At 45.1% G+C, this 17,512-nt stretch overlaps 1 protein-coding gene across 7 annotated transcripts in view; it reads right to left on the bottom strand.

The window, feature by feature from the left end:
* fmnl2a (formin-like 2a) overlaps window positions 1–17,512 on the bottom strand; it is a 46,567-nt gene that overhangs the window by 26,560 nt on the left and 2,495 nt on the right. For all 7 annotated transcript variants that reach the window (XM_052082676.1, XM_052082675.1, XM_052082673.1 and 4 more), the window contains 2 exons: window positions 4,120–4,203; window positions 836–916 (listed from right to left, as the gene is read on the bottom strand). In XM_052082676.1, coding sequence (XP_051938636.1) covers window positions 836–916; window positions 4,120–4,203 — 165 coding nt within the window. The remainder of the gene's footprint in view (window positions 1–835; window positions 917–4,119; window positions 4,204–17,512) is intronic.

Genomic DNA, 17,512 nt, shown 5'->3' with positions numbered 1-17,512 from the left:
AAACAAAAGTCGAAGAGCCTGTTGTGATAAGACAACGCTCCCCGTGACCCGAGTCTATACTCTTTGCTTTAAAAGATCAGAACTCGTCATGATTGACATCCGGAGGAGCCAACGATTGCATGGACACAGAGTGAGAATCCAGCCAAAGACATTGAAAAGTGTCCAGCCATCTTGCTGTTTAAGTCTGCGGATGAAATATGTATTAATTACATTAAAATTAGTTTGGTAAATCCAAGGGAAAAGAAAATGCCTGGTCAATCCATTCAAATTAGCTATCGTCACAAAGCAGCTATGCTAGCATACTGTTGGAAAAATAAAACATATTTTGACACCAAAGTGTCACAACACACAAATCTCTTACCGCCGTAGTAATGTTAAACCATCATTTTGTGTACTGAATTGATGTACCACTCATCAACTTTATGCTGGAGAAGAAAAAAAAACATACCATATTTTCCGCACTAAAAAGCCTTTTCCATTTTCTTAAAAGCTCACAGCGTGCCTTAAAATCCGATGCGCCTTGTGTGTGGTCATTACGGCAGTATTGGCCACAGTGACGTCGTCATTATCTGCCCATGGAGGGTAAAAATCTGGAGCGGGTTGAGTTTTATCGATAAACTAGCTTTGCTTCACCCTGAGAAAACACTCTTGCTTGTTTTATATCAAGAAAGTTCCCAAAGGAGCTTTGAGCGCTATCTGCGCTCAGCTGGCGAGATATCGAGATAAAATGGTTCAAGTGAGAGTGGGAGAAAAAGCTTTTGCCAGTGGAACAGGGCATACAACGACCGCAATGGTACAACACATTTTTTTTTTTTGTATGGCAAGGCCGTCTCACCTTTCTTGTGACTGCCGGGTCAAGGTAACTCCTCAGTTTTTGGATGTAAGTGTGTGGGGGGTTTTTCACTTGGAATCGTTCCTGTCAAAAAAGAAAAGTGAAAGATTCAGAGGAGAGAAAAGCTTTTGTTTTGAGCAGAAACGCCACCGATGCAAGTTGGAGCACAATGTATCATAAATAAACTGTTGCCGGAGCCAACCGCCGGGTCGTTCCGGAGCGGAGCTCGCTTGTGCTTCGGTGGACACAATGTTTAGACCTAGTCTCGAAGCTTGACGTATTGATTGAGTGACTCTGGTTTTCTTGGAAAAATAACAGGCTTCCCTTGCGTAACTCGGGTTCTCAGGCTAATAATTTCCTTTCCGGCCCAGGGCAGAATATAGCCGCGTTTCAAACGACTCTCCTGAGCATTTGTAACTGTAACCCTGGCTGTCAGTTGGTGCTTGAGATCAGACCAGATCATGCCCCCCCCCTTCCAACCCCCATTTCCTTTGCGTCAGCACAAGAATGTCATATCAGACGCATCGAGCTGCGGAACCGGCCCGCAAGGAGGTTTTATCAGGCCCGCAAGATAATTTAAAGGTGACAAAATGCGCAAAAGACACGGAATTAATATTTTCAGTAAGGTGCAATTCATGGTGTATCCGCTAGGGGGACACCCTGCTTTGATCAGAGTAAAAAGACAACATTGTTTTGATCAGAGAAGAAGACAACAGCAGTCTCAGTCAATCACTGAGACAGACCCAACACAGCAGACGCGATCAAATACGTAAATACTTTATTCTTTACACATTTAATAATTAATAGCACTCTTAGTTTGTAAGGTGTAGGCACGGATTACATTTAGATTTTATATGCTAAGGAGCTTCATGAAATGTTTTGTAAAAGACCTGTTTGTTAAATTTCAACATTTTCCTCATGTTCTTTGTGCTTCTTGAAACCAAAACAATGGAAAGACATTATTTTAGTTATTTATAGCAGAGTATAGTGTAATTTTAATAGTCCGGCCCACTTTACATCTACCGAGGCCGTATGTGGCCCACAATGTGAAATGAGTTTGACACCCCTGAGCTAAGTGATCATCACTTCACCGAGATGTTTTACATGATGAGCACAAATCGTAACGGCTAACAGCCAAACTTGCGTTGAAGATTGGCAAGTAATGACAACACCGGCCAACAAACCACGGTCGTGCTCAAAGGCGCTCCCCTTCCTGCTAGATCAAATGGACTCGGTTAAGCCACCGCTTCTAATTTACGTAGACGCTGTAAATAGCAAAAGATTAGTGCTAATTCAGATCAAAGGGATTCAAACCATTATTAGCAACTTGCGGCGGACTTTTTGTGTTTCCTCAAAATCCCTGGACACCTTTGATATTTGAAGTCACATTTGGGATCCGGATATTCACGTAAATGATCATTAAACAAGATGCCATTTTATACCAAACGCTTTTTTGTAGTCAAAGTTACTGACTCAGCCCCCACTGGACTCTGTGGCACCGTTTCCTTTTAGGGCAGTGGTTCTTAACCTGGGTTCAATGGAACCCCAGGGGTTCGGTGAATCGGTCTCAGGGGTTCGGCGAAGCCTCCGCCATGAAGGTTAAGACACAGGTTGAGTTCGGTACCTCGAACAAGGTTAAGAACCACTGCTTTAGGGTCAGTGACTATCGATGCACTCGAGGTGGGTGGTGGTCCTGATCTCTCATCCGATTTTCTCTTCTGCTCACAAAGGCAGAAAACTCTCGTCACGGAGGCTGGCGGGCTGAGTGGAGCATCGAGAACCCGAGTGAGAGCACAGTGTGCTCCCATGTTATTTTCCACGCGCGGCGCTGACCAAATAACAGGCCGGCTTATTTAACCGGTTAACCGATGCGAACACTTAAGCCACTTGATGCCAGGCCAGCGCGGCAAGACTCAGAGCCTGATTTACTAAAGGCTTGCATGCATAAAAATGGACGCAAACAGATGTGGAAGGTGATTTCCTAGCCAGGCCCGCACATGACAGCGGCAACGTTACCAGCATAGCACAAGGTAAAATAAGAAGGAGTGGAAAGTCAACATTTTTGAAATGCCAGAAACAACAATGATCACTATGTATCATCTATGCCAAGTGTGGGCCAACTCCGGTTCTTCAGAATCAGAATCATCTTTATTGGCCAAGTATGTAGAACACACAAGGAATTTGTCTCCAGTATAACACGCTGCACTAGTATCATCGTAAAACAACAAAATCATTGAACCATTTTAGAGTATACCAGTAGTTTTGTAGTACCATTTTGTGGTGCAAGAAGAGTGACTATGTCAGTGACTGTTTAAGGAGTTAATGGCTAGAGGGAAGAAGCTGTTTAAGTGTCTACTGGATTTGGTGCGCATGGATCTGTAGCGTCTGCCTGAGGGGAGTGGCTGGAAAAGGTGGTGGGCAGGGTACGGGGGATCCAGGAGGATTTTCCGTGCCCTTGTCTTGATTCTTGCAGTTTGCAAGTCCTCAAGAGTGGGTAGGGCGGTGCCAACGATTTTTTCTTGAGGGCCACTCTCCTGCGGTTTTAAGTATTTACGTCGTCTAACACACGTGAATCAAAATCATCGGCTCTAATGATCCCGATCATTTGAATCAGGTGTCTTGGAGGAGAGAATCATCCAAAATATGGAGAATAGGATCGTTTTACCGGAAGAATCCATTTCTTTTCCATATAAATCATTTGATTTCTTTGTCTCGTCCAGTAACACTTCCAATTCCATCACTTTAAATTTCACTTTACGTGATGTGTGAATGAGCGTCTTTCATTTTTTGAAAACTATATTACGAACTTCTAAACTATATTACAAACTTTTCTCAAACATCCGTTCGTTCAGGAAATATAGTCCTTCGTCCTATTCGTCCAGAAAGTGCTTAGTTGTCATTCCGGAACTAAAGGTCATTCTTTCTCCAGAGCTCCAGGAGGTTTCGCCTGTTCTTTGTCAAGCGCTTGGCAGCCATGGTGCTGCGTTGAAAGGTGGGCTTGGTAGGTGTGCTAGACACTGCAATAATCTCCTTGTGCCCTACTCGTGTAGCCAAACACCTCTGAGGTACTACACTGCCTGCAAACTAAAATGACAATAAAACTGTTGATTTCACAAGCGTAAAAAAAAATAACAGAGCGCTATTGTCTAATTTTTCTTGAGCTTTTACTTTGGATCGCATTAGAACGTGTCGGTGTACTTATTGAGGCGGCCGGTGAGTGCACACCCCGATGTGAGCAATCCAATGATACCAGTGTAGGGGAGTTGACATCACCTCAAGTAACCCACCTGATCGCAGATGAGCTCCCACTTCTTCTCGTTGTCGTACTGCCGCAAAAGGCGAGCTTTGTCCGGCGGAAGATTCATCGAGTTCTGAAAGAGAGAAATACGTCACAGTTAAATGGCCGCAGGATGATGACGTATCACTTCCTGCCAGTTTTCTCTTGACAGCAGTTTAATGCGGAATCGCTTTTTAAGATCTCTTTCTGAATGTGGGAAGACTCTAATCCGATCCATGTGTTGGTCGTCAATCCACGTCTGAAAAATAAGGTCAAAACTCATTTGAGGGTTTTTATTTTACTTCCCGTCGTCAAACATCTGCTTCATGTCGGAGCGGCTCTTGCAATTTTGGGTACTTTTGAGGCTTACGCATGACTCACCCCTCCCATGGAAACGACAAGAATTGTGCTCTCTCGTTTATGTTTAGTGGATGTAGAAAATTTTAGAGAAGCAGTCACACTTTAACTTTGTCTTCTTTGGTCAGGTTGGGCATTTAGCTTGTTTACAATGCTAATGCTAGGCTAATACTGCTAGCGCTGCGATACTGTCGATGCTGGACGGGATTGCCTTTGACCATCAGAACCGCACGGTACGGTTTCCTAATCGGGTACAATTTTGGTCAGACTCGAGCGGTGGGAGGGATTCTGCTCTCACTTCTTAAGTCTGAGGGATAGAGTCAAGAAGTAAGCAATAAAAACAATCGAATGTAAGTGGTTTGAATTTTACTTCTTAAAATGTTTTCCGCCGTTTCCCGCCCGGCCCGATAGGACAGCCCGGATCCGTTTACTCTCCAGGGATTTTCCAACAGAGCTCTCCAGGGGTGCAAAAGGGGAAGATAGATGCTGAATGCACTCCGATGAAGTCTATTTTCATGAATGAGTAATGCAGAGTCAGATGCTGAGCGAGTGTTGTCCAGTCTCCAGCTGGCTTCCGAGTTCATTTATCAGTGTTGTGTATTATCGTCTGGCCTGCATGGCTGGTATATTAAGATATTTTGTGATGTTTTCTTTAATCAATGTATATCTTCTCAGTGAAAAACTGCTTTGAGATGATTGCATGACTTGGTGACTTGCTTGCCTAAGCAATTTCAGAGATGGACTCTGGAGCCTGCTTTGACGACATCAGAGATAAACTATTGAGCCTGCTTTGACGACTTCATAGTCTGCTTTGCTTGAATTGTCAAAACTTGATCAATGCCACTTGGTTACACAACAAACAGTGTGGCGTAGGGAGGGATGAGAATGGCCACTCACCCCTCCCGATGCACACACTTTAGAGGATAAAAGGAAGGGAGCGATGCTCCTCAGCAGAGTCTGCTGTGGGTTAGCGTACGAACACCCAGCTCGTATTGAAGCTCACTCTGCTGAGGGTGTTGGCTCTCCACCCTAATGGCATACGGTAAGAGTATATCATCTTTAGCTTCATACAACTTGTTTGAACTGTGTCATCACTTCTGTGTGGGACCAATAAAGTGCCTATTGTTGGTAGCCAGAAGTGTCTTGTCGTTATTTCTGAGTGCCTATCTCCGACGATCCTTTATAAAACTTGATATTCATTCAAATTGAGTATCAGAAGTGTTTCAAAACAATGGCCATTTAATTGAATAATGAAATAGTGCATTTCTACCGCACAACTGGACAGTTGCTAGGTTGTAAATATCGCCTAATATATAAGAGTGCTCTTGAAAAGAGCAGACTCATGCAACTCAACCTGGTTGACAAGGCAGAGGACTGAAAATAACAGCTAAGTGCAGCACAAAGAAAGGTTTCAGTTCACTCCGGTCAGCCCTTGCAGGAATGAGCGGCAAATGTAATTAGAATTCAGCAGATGCTGCCAGGCTACAGATTGCCGCCGGACACAATGCTGTGAATCAGGCCGAGTTAGGCCGGATATCTTACCCACTTCCAAGCTTCATGTCCCGTAACATATTTACTCTTTCTCTGCCGCGGATGTTTTGTGTTTGGCAAAAGGAATACAAATTTACTGCCGCCGAGATCGATCGAGTCTCGCCCAGGCTTGTCGTGAAATTCACATTTTTAATTCACAGAGATTTGTAGATGTTGCATCGCTTTTAATAGAAGACAACGAGTAGGCTGCGAATCTCAACTTGTCACGTTGATTATGAGACGGAGAAATGTCAACATGTACAAAGTAGGGTATGGTTAGCCACCTCACAAGGGAGCAGAGTAGATTTAACTTATCGTAGAAACGGATCACGTCTCGTAGTCGGTACTACATCGTGTGTGTCACTTTCATGAGAAAAGATGGCGTAGTTCATGGCGTGAATGACAAACACCATATTAAAAAAAGATTCATAAAATCAGGTCAAGCCATGCGCTGAGTCAGCGTGTTATCATCTGCCGTCATGCTGATTACTAAAGAACAACAACCCCCCCAAAAAAATCTACGCTTGCTGCTTATATTGCCACAGAACACAACATTATGTGGGTCTTTAAAGATCAGTCATGTCTTTTGCGATGAGCTGACTCGGGACTAAAACGGGGTTTGGGAAATTTTAACCTCGCCGAGGTGTTGAGCACTCTTAAGTCTTTGCGCGTGCACTCAGCTGTGGTCGGTCTTCCTCCTTGGTAAAGGTCCAAGTCAAGCAAAAAAAAAAAATATATGACGTGTACCAGTTTTCTTCTCGTCGTCCAAGCACTAATGAGCTGTGACAGGCTCAGCATACTGGAGGTCAAGTTACCTAAAATCCACAACCGCTGAATGGCGTACGATGGCATGCGCCCGTGAGTGAAAAACTTGGGCGAGAGGTGACATTTTTGCAAAGTGACGACATGACTAAACGGGACTCTCGCGGTTGAGTGACGAGGTTCGGGAATTCAGTCGGTCAACTGATAACGCAAGGATAAAATGTTACAGATAGGGTGATGGATGAGGGTGGAGCTGTTATGACTAGAAGAACACAAAGACACTTTTGACTCGTTTGCGCATATCTAATAGAGCCTCCCAAAATATCCCATGATCTGAAATCTGTCCCCCCTACCCCCAAAAAAAGGTTCGTAAGTGATTAAGTAACAGACGTCCATATGTCTGCTACATCCTATAGCGAGATTTAACTTATCCCATAATAACTCGCCACCCAAAGCAGCTGCTTGTAATCTTCCGGGCAGCTGTGAAGACTGCTAGACGCAATAAAGCCAAAAAGCACCACACAAAGTATGTGAATTTGAGTTTAAGTAAGTCCTGATAGTACAACCACACACATGCAGCTGCATCTGACGGATACTACGCCTTGAAATGATCACCGTGCCTGTGTGCAGCTAGCGTAACTGAGTGCGGTGACCCCAAAACATGAGACACTCCCTGCATGCAGCAATAAAAATAAAAAATAAAAAAATAAAAAATGACACAGGGGAACTCCGGCAGACTTCACTGGCAGCCGGCCCACATCTGTACTGCATGCTTGTGAATTTGAGTAGAAGCGCGACGGTCACATTGGAGCAAAATTTGTTCTTAATGTTATTACTTCCTCTTTCGGAATGAAGTGATACTGATATGGCCCAGATCCGTCAAATTACCCACTATTCGGTTCAAGAATGAAGAACACGGATTCCATACAAACAGGAATCACCAAAAGCTTCACTTCATCGTCACTCTAAAACAAAACGGTTTATTCAAGCAGTCGGGCAGCAAGTATTTTCCTTTGATTTGTGAGCCAAAACTTTTGAGAGGTTAAAGGCTAGAGGGTGGCATCCAACTCGACTGACCTCACCTCGGTCCTTCTAAAAGGGCGCTTCCACCTGTTTATTGCCGCTTCTAGTTGAATTTGAAAGAAAATCAAGAAGAACGGCCTGAGGAAATGTCCGCTAGCTCAATGCTATCACGCCATGCAAACTATCATAGACAGGCTAATGAAACTAGCACCACAGTGTTAAAACCATTTACGCAAGGCATACTTTAACACAAATGCTAGGAACACATTTGGACAGTCACTCTCACAATACTCGCGTGCATCAATTTTTTATTATACCCCCCCGACCCCCCACCCCCAAACTGACTAATAATGCATTTTGCCAAGTGACTTAGTTGTGAAACTCCTCAGTTGTATTTGTATGTTTGTAATATACTGCCGCCTGGTCGCCAAGGAGCATACGCCTAAAGGAACACAATGTTAGATGAGATAAACTATCATCAGAGACTTTGGCAATAAAGTTTTACACTTTTACTCATGAAATGCGAGTCGTTTTTACAACAGGCGTATGTGTGTCAGCCGTTCAAAGTCATGATCTTGCCAAAATAAAACGACAAACAAATGAATAAGATTGACACATTTTACAATAATAATACATTTATATATTTTATGTATAAATATAATAATACAATATAATTTCATTGGAGCACAGTCCTGTAGCTTTTTCCAGGACCGAAATGAGCCGACCGAAAATCAGGAAGAAGCATCCGACGAGCAAGAAGTGCACAAGGCAAATGAATTTCTATGGCAAGTGAAGAAAGTTGAAAGCCCAGCCGTCACTCGCAGGTCTTCATTTATTCACTGTCTGCCTCTACTTTTGGCGCCACTATTCTTGCAATATTCAGAAGTATTCTGACACGAAAGTGCTGCAAAAATGGGCACAACTGCTTAGGTTATTGAACCTTAGTCTGACCTTCAGCTCCTTTGCCCGTCAGGCAAAGCTGTAGCCGGGCCCCTAAGCAGGTCACCGTAGTTGTTACAACCGAACAAGCCTCATTAAGAACAAGCAGACACTTTTTATCTTGCCTTGGCCTTGATGACGATACAAACTCAACCAATTAGCATCCATGGATCCTCTAATTTTTTTTAAAGCCCAAGTCATAAAATGACCAAAAATAGGCAGCTGGTTTAATTCCCACCCACCATCTGCCAGGAGGTCTGGAGGGCATAACCTTCGCAACACAGCTGGCTGAAGGAGCTAAAAAGAAAAACACAGCCCACATGACAGACATCCTTCGCTCTCAAGAGCGCCGTGTGCACAAAGCAAGCTGCTTGAGAGCCATTTTCAACTTCTGAGAGTCAAACGTTCCGCCGTCGCTTTGTGTCAAGTCTGAAACTGTAACACACCAGGACTCTTTGCTGTCTCAAGAAGTCAGTCGTGGCAAGTTTTGTTATTTTTACAACTCCGCTAGTCATTCTACTCAACACTGGGATGAAAACAGAAATTCGTAGACTTCCTACAGAAAGATTCATTCGTCCTCTTAAAAATAGAACACTAAGGAACCACTAAGAACAACCAAGTAGAACATTTGTGTGTAAAGGAGTTGGGCTCGTACTCCATTTGGTTACTGGGATCTATATTTCAAAACGTTAGCGATCATATTCTGTTTTGCTATTTGGGTATACATTTAAAAATGCACGTGAGCTGCTGGTATTTCTGCTCATTTGGGGAAGTCATCCTCACGTCACACTGTAGTATCTGTGACTGATTGTGTGAAGCCTTAAAAGGCAAGGCCTGAACCGTTGAGTGACATGGGAGTCAGCGAATGAGAGGATAGCGCTGACTGGGTGTTAAGTGGCTAACACATTAGCCGAGTGAGTTTCAGAGTGACTGTACATCAGTTGTGTCCATGTAGCTAACGTACTAACGCGCGTGTTACGTTTTATTTGGTTACCGTACGTTCAATAAAGCACTTGAAAGTGCGCCAGCGGCCGTGTCTGTCTTTGTCCAACTGTGGAGGGATTCAGAGCGATGGTAGGCTACATCAAATTAGCTGCCGACGTTTACTTTAGCATTGATGATGACTAGACAGTTTTGCCTTATAACACAAAAACAGCACTCTCTTTTTACGAGTATGAAATGAGCCCCAACTTTTACGCACACCCTCTGGCTCGCGCTTATTGCCATTTGAGTCTGCCGTAACGTTGTTCTGTGTGGAAAAACGATCACCGCAAACCCCTGCGGCATAAGAGAAAAATGTCTAGGACTTCGAAATCCGTGATGAGGTGATACCACAAAAAAAATACAGTGACGGATGACTGTGTACTCCGCTGTAATTCCAGTATTCCTTCATCGTCTTACGCCATGTGACATGCCACAACAAGAAAGCCTCTGACAATGCACCGTGTGTAAAAACAGAGTCATTAGAAATATTTGCAAATCACCCGACTCGGCGGAAATGAATCACCGGCGCTCTTATAAAATGATTATTGGGAGCCACTTGAAGGATTTTATGCAGGGTGAACAAACTTCAAGGCACAAACTTGGATAAATTACACCAGCGTGCAACAAGACGGCATGAAAAGAGCCGACGGAAATTTGAGCAGAGTGAAAGGAGCGGGGGGGGGGGGGGGGGGGGTCGGGGGGGAAGCACGGAGGCACGTGCTGCAAAAGCAAGCAGTCCTCCCCGTTCATTATCACAGGATGCCGCTGTAATCCTTCGAGGTCTGCGCGGCCACAGGTGTCCCCCGTCTGTTCTCAGATTATATTTGTAATCCCCGAGAAGGCCCACCCACCCCCCTCTACCCTCCCCCAACTCCAGGCACCCCTCCCGATCCCATTTTGGCCCAGCCGCCACCTTCATCCGGACGGTACTGTTTGTATTTGTCAAGCTGTTGCCTGGAATGTTTTACGACCGAACGCGTGAGCGCATTCCAGTGACATTCCATTCAAACTGCGACGAGTGGGAGTTTGGTCCAATGTGATGACAAACTGGATTCTTCGGGTCTGTATTTTAAGATATTTAGGATGACGCTATGGAAGTGTAATTTCTCTTTAGCGTCTTGACCGACATCAAATTGACGGTACGTTCTTCACAACTAAGCGCATTTAGCTGAAGTATCTTACACTCTAACGCCTTTGAGAAACTGAGGAGATAGTCCTGTGTACCTCGGGTTGCGGAAATCAAATCGTTTTAAGACTCGAGTATTGTGCGATTATCCCATTGATCAATTGGATAAAAGCGCATTGGCATTAAACATTTGTTGGTCTCCTGCAATATCGGTCAATTTTGAGTGTGTACGGCTTTAAAAGGTGGGGCCTGGCCGGGTGAGTGACGTGGGCGTCGGTGAGTCTCGACTTCAAGTCGAGTACAACTTTATTGTCAAATTGCCAAGTCAAGTACAACTTTATTGTCAAATTGACTTGTCCTAGAAGTGATTCAAAGAGTGAAATAATTTATTGACGTTTTATGGTTTCTTCCTTGGTCTTCGGTTTTGCATATGTTATGTACTCTTGCTAGCTTCACTACTCAATGTGCATACGTTATGTACTCTTGCTAGCTTCACTACTTTTTGACTCAATGAGTGGCTCAAAATGTCATTCAAACACTGCCAGCGATGGCCGAAGAAGACTTGTACACATTTCTGCATCAGTTGCGTGTGGGTGGATTCAGATCTTACTTCCTCTTAATAATCAAATTAAGATGGTCTCGTTACTCAATCGAGCAAAACTCCACAACAATACGGAGTAAACGATGCGACTCGACAAATGTTCCCCACACAGCGGAAACGTTATGAAGATTGGTTTGGAGCAGCAGGGAGTTGTCCAAATAATACAAGTGCTACACGACCGCAGAGGAGGTCCGCTCAGGCCAGATGTTAGGTTGCGAAAGTGCGCGGGCCGCGTTGGACTCCGTGTTCTTACTCCAAGATACCAAGAATACAAATAAAACGGGAACAAATTACTCAAAACGCTATTGTCCTTACACAAAAATAACTGTTGGGGCTTCAAAAAGAAAAAAAAAGTTGCATCATTCAAACGCAAAGACAGAAAGACGGTGACGTGATGCGGGAAACGACTCATCCACAGAAAAAGGATATTTGGACGTATGATGAGGTCAAAGAGAGGAGGGCTAATTGACCAGCATAGTGAAGTATAAAGCCGCAGATCCTTTAATCCCGGTTTTCAATTAATCGCCCCAACCCAACATATGCAACTAAGTAATAATAAAGTCGATCTTTTGTAAAGCTCTCTTGACAATCGGGTACAAAATTATCTTTATTAAGCATTGTTTTGAGTCTAGATGGCCTTGTATTTGAAACAGCTTGGAGCAAAAGCTGACGCGCACTGCTTCGACGCAACACCGTCTTTCTCAAACTAAATAGAACAGTTCAACTCCTCACGCGCGAAAATGTTTAGCGACACTTTTTCCGTTCCCTGGCAATTCTTCTGTATCAGTCTATGAGGCACCTTCAGGGCGAGTCCTTCAACTTATTTACGAACTTTTGACACATGCCCAACGCGCTTGTGCTAGCGCTAGCTCCGTTAGCACCAGTTTTTCAGTCTATGAGGCACCTTCAGGGCGAGTCCTTCAACTTATTTACTAACTATTGACACATGCCCAACGCGCTTATGCTAGCGTTACTTCCGTTAGCACCAGTTTTTTGGTCTATGAGGCACCTTCAGGGCGAGTCCTTCAACTTATTTACTAACTTTTGACACATGACCAACGCGCTTGTGCTAGCGTTAGCTTCGTTAGCACCAGTTTTTCAGTCTATGAGGCACCTTCAGGGCGAGTCCTTCAACTTATTTACTAACTATTGACACATGCCCAACGCGCTTATGCTAGCGCTAGTTCCGTTAGCACCAGTTTTTCAGTCTATGAGGCACCTTCAGGGCGAGTCCTTCAACTTATTTACTAACTATTGACACATGCCCAACGCGCTTGTGCTAGCGCTAGCTCCGTTAGCACCAGTTTTTCAGTCTATGAGGCACCTTCAGGGCGAGTCCTTCAACTTATTTACTAACTTTTGACACATGCCCAACGCGCTTGTGCTAGCGCTAGCTCCGTTAGCACCAGTTTTTCAGTCTATGAGGCACCTTCAGGGCGAGTCCTTCAACTTATTTACCAACTTTTGACACATGACCAACGCGCTTGTGCTAGCGCTAGCTCCGTTAGCACCAGTTTTTCAGTCTATGAGGCACCTTCAGGGCGAGTCCTTCAACTTATTTACTAACTTTTGACACATGCCCAACGCGCTTATGCTAGCGCTAGCTCCGTTAGCACTAGCTCCGTTAGCACCACTTTTGACACATGCCCAACGCGCTTGTGCTAGCGCTAGTTCCGTTAGCACCATTTTTTTTTCCATCAGCGAAATTGGCTCAAAGTCAAGCTCTGGTGCTTGAAACTGGTGCTTAAGCTGGCCCCGATTACTTGTTGGGCCAGACTCTGGCGCCAACTACGTCAGGGGGGCGGCGGCCGGGTTATCACGACGATCGCAGATGGAGAGGAATGACTCCACTTCAAATCTCATCAAGTTGAAGGTCAATTAGCATCCGTCTTAGTATTTTCTATTAGGCGGCACCAATTTCATTATGGTACAAACGACTGCTTATAAGGTGTCCTTCACAAAGTGTAGAGGTGTACTTTGAATAATAAAAAAGCAAAACAGTGGCCTAGTTATGTGAAAAAATAATTGTGGTATTTTTCAGCTCGACAAACCAAACAAGCTAACCTGTGCGTTTGACTATTTTCATCCGACATTTACAGAGGAAAATAATGCAGCTTGTTTTTGTATTGAATGCTAGTTGTGTTGCCTTTGTCCAGTCGGGGGGTTACTGGAATCTCATCCTTTAATCTCCACTCAGTCATGAGTGGCGGATTGGTTTACAGGTCTCCTGTAAGGGCGGGGGGTCCTGGGGTCCAGTCAGGCCTGAAACAACAGATCCTTGTATTGTCTGGAGCCAGGATGGGGTCTGTATCAAACGCTGGCAAAAGTACATTGAAATGCAAGAGGACCTCCTTAACATTCTGCGCTGCAGATGTTAAATCTGGCAACGCGCGGGTCGGCCAGCCGGCCAGCCGCCTGCTTCTTTTGTGCCGTGACTGAAACGAAAGGCCGGAAAGGGGAGAGAAAAAAAAAATTGTTCAAAAAGTCGGTCAACCAACTCAGGTCACAAACGCTTCCTCGCAAATCGACAAAATGTCATCAGAAAAGGACCACAACACCCCCGCCCCCTCCCTGGCGTGGGCAGCGCAAATCCAAATTTGTTTCAAAATGCATCACGATGACAGCACATTAAGTGAACACATCCGGCAGTTCTCCAATAACATATTTACAGTCTCAGAGTAGCTCAAGGCTTTCCAAAGGAAGAAAAAAAAAAGACAACACCAATGTCACAAGATAAAGCTGGCAGCGGCGCCAAAAACACCCCGGCGACGGGTCAGCGTGACATCAGGATGTGTTCCGAATGGAGCGCGTGTAAACGTCAACAAATTCTTGACAGGTTACAAAAAAAGCGCCCGCCCTGAGAAGACACTTTGACCCCCGATAATCTGACCTCTGACCCTGCAGCTGCCATCTTGGAGCCTGTACAAGATCTTGACAATGATAAATGGACCGCAGCATACGGCTTTAGCCTCTGATGTCCTCGGGCTGCGAAAAACACTCGTGCGCATCAGAAAAATACAAACTGGTTTGAATTTTCCAACGTATGCTCCGACAGCTCACCAAAGGAAGATTTCAGATACGCTTTAATTGGTCGAAAAAGAACTCTTGCATCGTGTCCGAGTATCCAAACCTCCTTAATCGCGCAAAATGCTGCTGAAAAAAACATTTTCTGTGTTTAAATCAAATATATTGCAAACGAGTACACAATACAGTGGACAATCGCTTTTATACATTTTTCGAATCTAGTACGCGACCAACTGTCACGCAGAATAATCCGTTGAAAATGTATTCAGCGTGATTAAACACAAGAAGAGTGTATGGCTTCGGTAAGGCACCGGTGAGTGACGTGGGTGCCGGCGAACGAGCATGAAGCGCCGGCCTTCCGTTTTGCGCGCTGTGTGACTCGCCGGGAGTTTTGAAATTCGCCAACAAGGCAACACATAAAATTAGCTAACGTTGAGGTTCTCGTGTCTTGGTAGACATGTTGTTGGGGGTACGCGCCGCAAAGAAAAGAGGGATACTGTCTTGGAAGAATGCATCGAGTCACGGCCCGGTCAAAATCATTCTTGCTCAAGAGTCGGCATTCGCGTATTAATCTCAGGATCGGTTTTGCTCGGTAGTCCGCCACCCAAGCAGCCAAGTGAGAAGCAAACAGCCTCTCATTGACCTGCGAAGAACAATACGGAGAGAGGCCCAGCGCACAGCCAGCGAGACCTGCTCTTACATAATCTACTGAGAGCTGCTGCCAGTCAGACAAGATGCCTTCGGGGTCCGCTCTGGGGATGTGAGTGCCACTTTATCACCTCACCCCCCCCCCCCTCCAGAGAGATCCCAGCACTGGCAGCCTGACGATGTCGCTCCCCAAGCATCTCGTTTCATGGCTAATTGCTGGCTGGTTTCCTGCGGGTCTGAACACACGTAACCCGCAATCATCCCGAAGCGGGTTGGGGTGGCCTCTTGTAGGCTTGCCGGTTCTGGGTCGGGTGCCAGGCTCTTTGTTGGATTCGGGGCAAAATAAAGAACGCCAGTGTTCGCTTTGCATTGCTGCTCCAATCGGCATGTTCACCCAATGCCGATTTGAGAATAGCCATTGTAGTGATTTTTTTTAATGAAGAAGAGTCAACGGGGAAAAACAAGCAAGCCTCGGTGAGTCACTTCCTGGGTACCGACCGAACCACGGCCGCTAACGTCACATTTTTTTTCCGGTTCACCTTCAACTGGATTAAAGAATGCCAGGCCACAACACCCAAGATTAATTACATCAAGTCAATGACTTCCATCATCACCAAAGGTCTTGGAAGACAACCAGGGGCCTTGACGCAAGGTCGGAAGTCGGAAAGCGGGCCGGGCGTCGGTACGCACAAACTGCTAGTTTGCACTTTCGTTTGGTAGGAAGTCTCCTCACAAATTCTAGGTCAGGCGCTGATCTTCTCTGCCATAGATAAGAAAGGCATGTTCACAATCACGTGTCCTTGGTCATGTCCTGGGCTGTAATCTAAACCCAAATAGTCATTGTTTAGGGAACAGGGGACCATAAACGACGTCCAAGTCTTGCTCATCAAGGGTTAATTGGGAAACATTTCAACACCCCCCCCCAAAAAAGTGTTGTATATTCACAATTGAGTACAACATAGTTCTCAGTCCTTGCGCATTTTCAACAAGATGTATAAAACTGGTGTCAAAGTCAAGGCCCGGGGCCAGATCTGGCCCCCCACATCATTTTATCAGGCCCGCGAAAGCAAATCAAGCGTGTCAAGTGCCACGACGCTCGCTAAAGTTTGAACCAAATTTTCAAATTGTCATATGTAGTCCACAATAACAGTGATCATTGTTTTACTTCGGATTTTAAAACTAGTTATCCATCAATTTGTTGTGCGCCGTGAATGTAATATGTGGAGGTGATTCAACATTGAGATGGTTTCCCAAAATTCAGAACGGCCTTCCAAGGGAAACGGGAACTACAATGTGGCCCGCGATAAAAATGAGTTTGACACCCCTGATGTTTCATGTATTTAGAAACGCATCGAGGATTTCACACGACTTGGTCATCGAAGGCCGATTATCTTCTGTCCTATTTAACAAAAGCAGCAGGCTGTCCCAAATGGCGCCGTTGCGTTTCATCTCAAGTGCCAGCATTGACTCGTTTTCCAAAACGGCGGCAATCTTTGCAAAGGCCCGTTCTCGAACGTGAGCGCCGACTAAATCCTAGCGATTCACCTTCCGTGAAACGGGGATTAGCTGTTGATCAAACCTATTAGCCACGTAAACAAGCCTCTTTTTCTACTCCAGAAAGTTTGAGCGGGGGGAAAAGCGACCGAAGAAGAAAATTGGGTATCAAATTCACAATAGTAGCCACACATGACTTGATTAATACCAACTAAAGACTGATTAGACAGTTCAGTGTGTTTGGCGAGGTGTCAATCAAAATCAATAGTATTCTGATTGACAGAGAGTGTAACAGAGAAGCTCAGTAAACGTAACCTTGAGTCGATTTCATCGAGCTATGACTAATCATGACACGTCTCCGGTACAAAGTTTGGTCATCGCAGCGCTGATGAATGAGTCGGGTGACGGGGGCGGGTAATCAGCTACATTGTCATTGCACGGCCAATCAAGGCACGGCATACGTGATTCCAGTCGAAATGACGCTACGTAAGGCTTAAAGCCTACGATTAGGGCGCTCGATTCCTCGAAACGCCGCAGGGGGCTTCCATGCCTTCGAAAGCGGAGGCATCGCGCAGCACACCCCCATAAATATAAAGGACACACTGATTTCTGAACAGCAGAAGCACCGCCGATGGGTTGAAACAATTGCGGAAAAGGCGTGCTTTGACGTCGTCTGCTGTTCAGTGTCCTTGGGTGTCTTGAAAGGCGCTTATAAATAAAATGTATTATTATTATTATTATTATTAAAACCCAAAAGGTTTTTCTTGCCACGGATTTGTAAGGCGGGGAACTGTCACTGGGTGAAAAGAAGCAATGGTCACGGGGATCCTTTCGAGAGCCGCTTCCCAACACAAGGACATTTTTCTTATTTTTGTGTTGAGGTTTCCAGAGCGGGGGGGGGGAACCCCGATGGCT

The sequence above is a fragment of the Hippocampus zosterae genome, chromosome 12 (genome assembly GCF_025434085.1).
Source record: "Hippocampus zosterae strain Florida chromosome 12, ASM2543408v3, whole genome shotgun sequence".
Classification (NCBI taxonomy): Eukaryota; Metazoa; Chordata; class Actinopteri; order Syngnathiformes; family Syngnathidae; genus Hippocampus; species Hippocampus zosterae.
The sequence above is the reverse complement of the archived record's forward strand: the minus strand, read 5'-3'. Positions and strand labels throughout refer to the sequence as shown.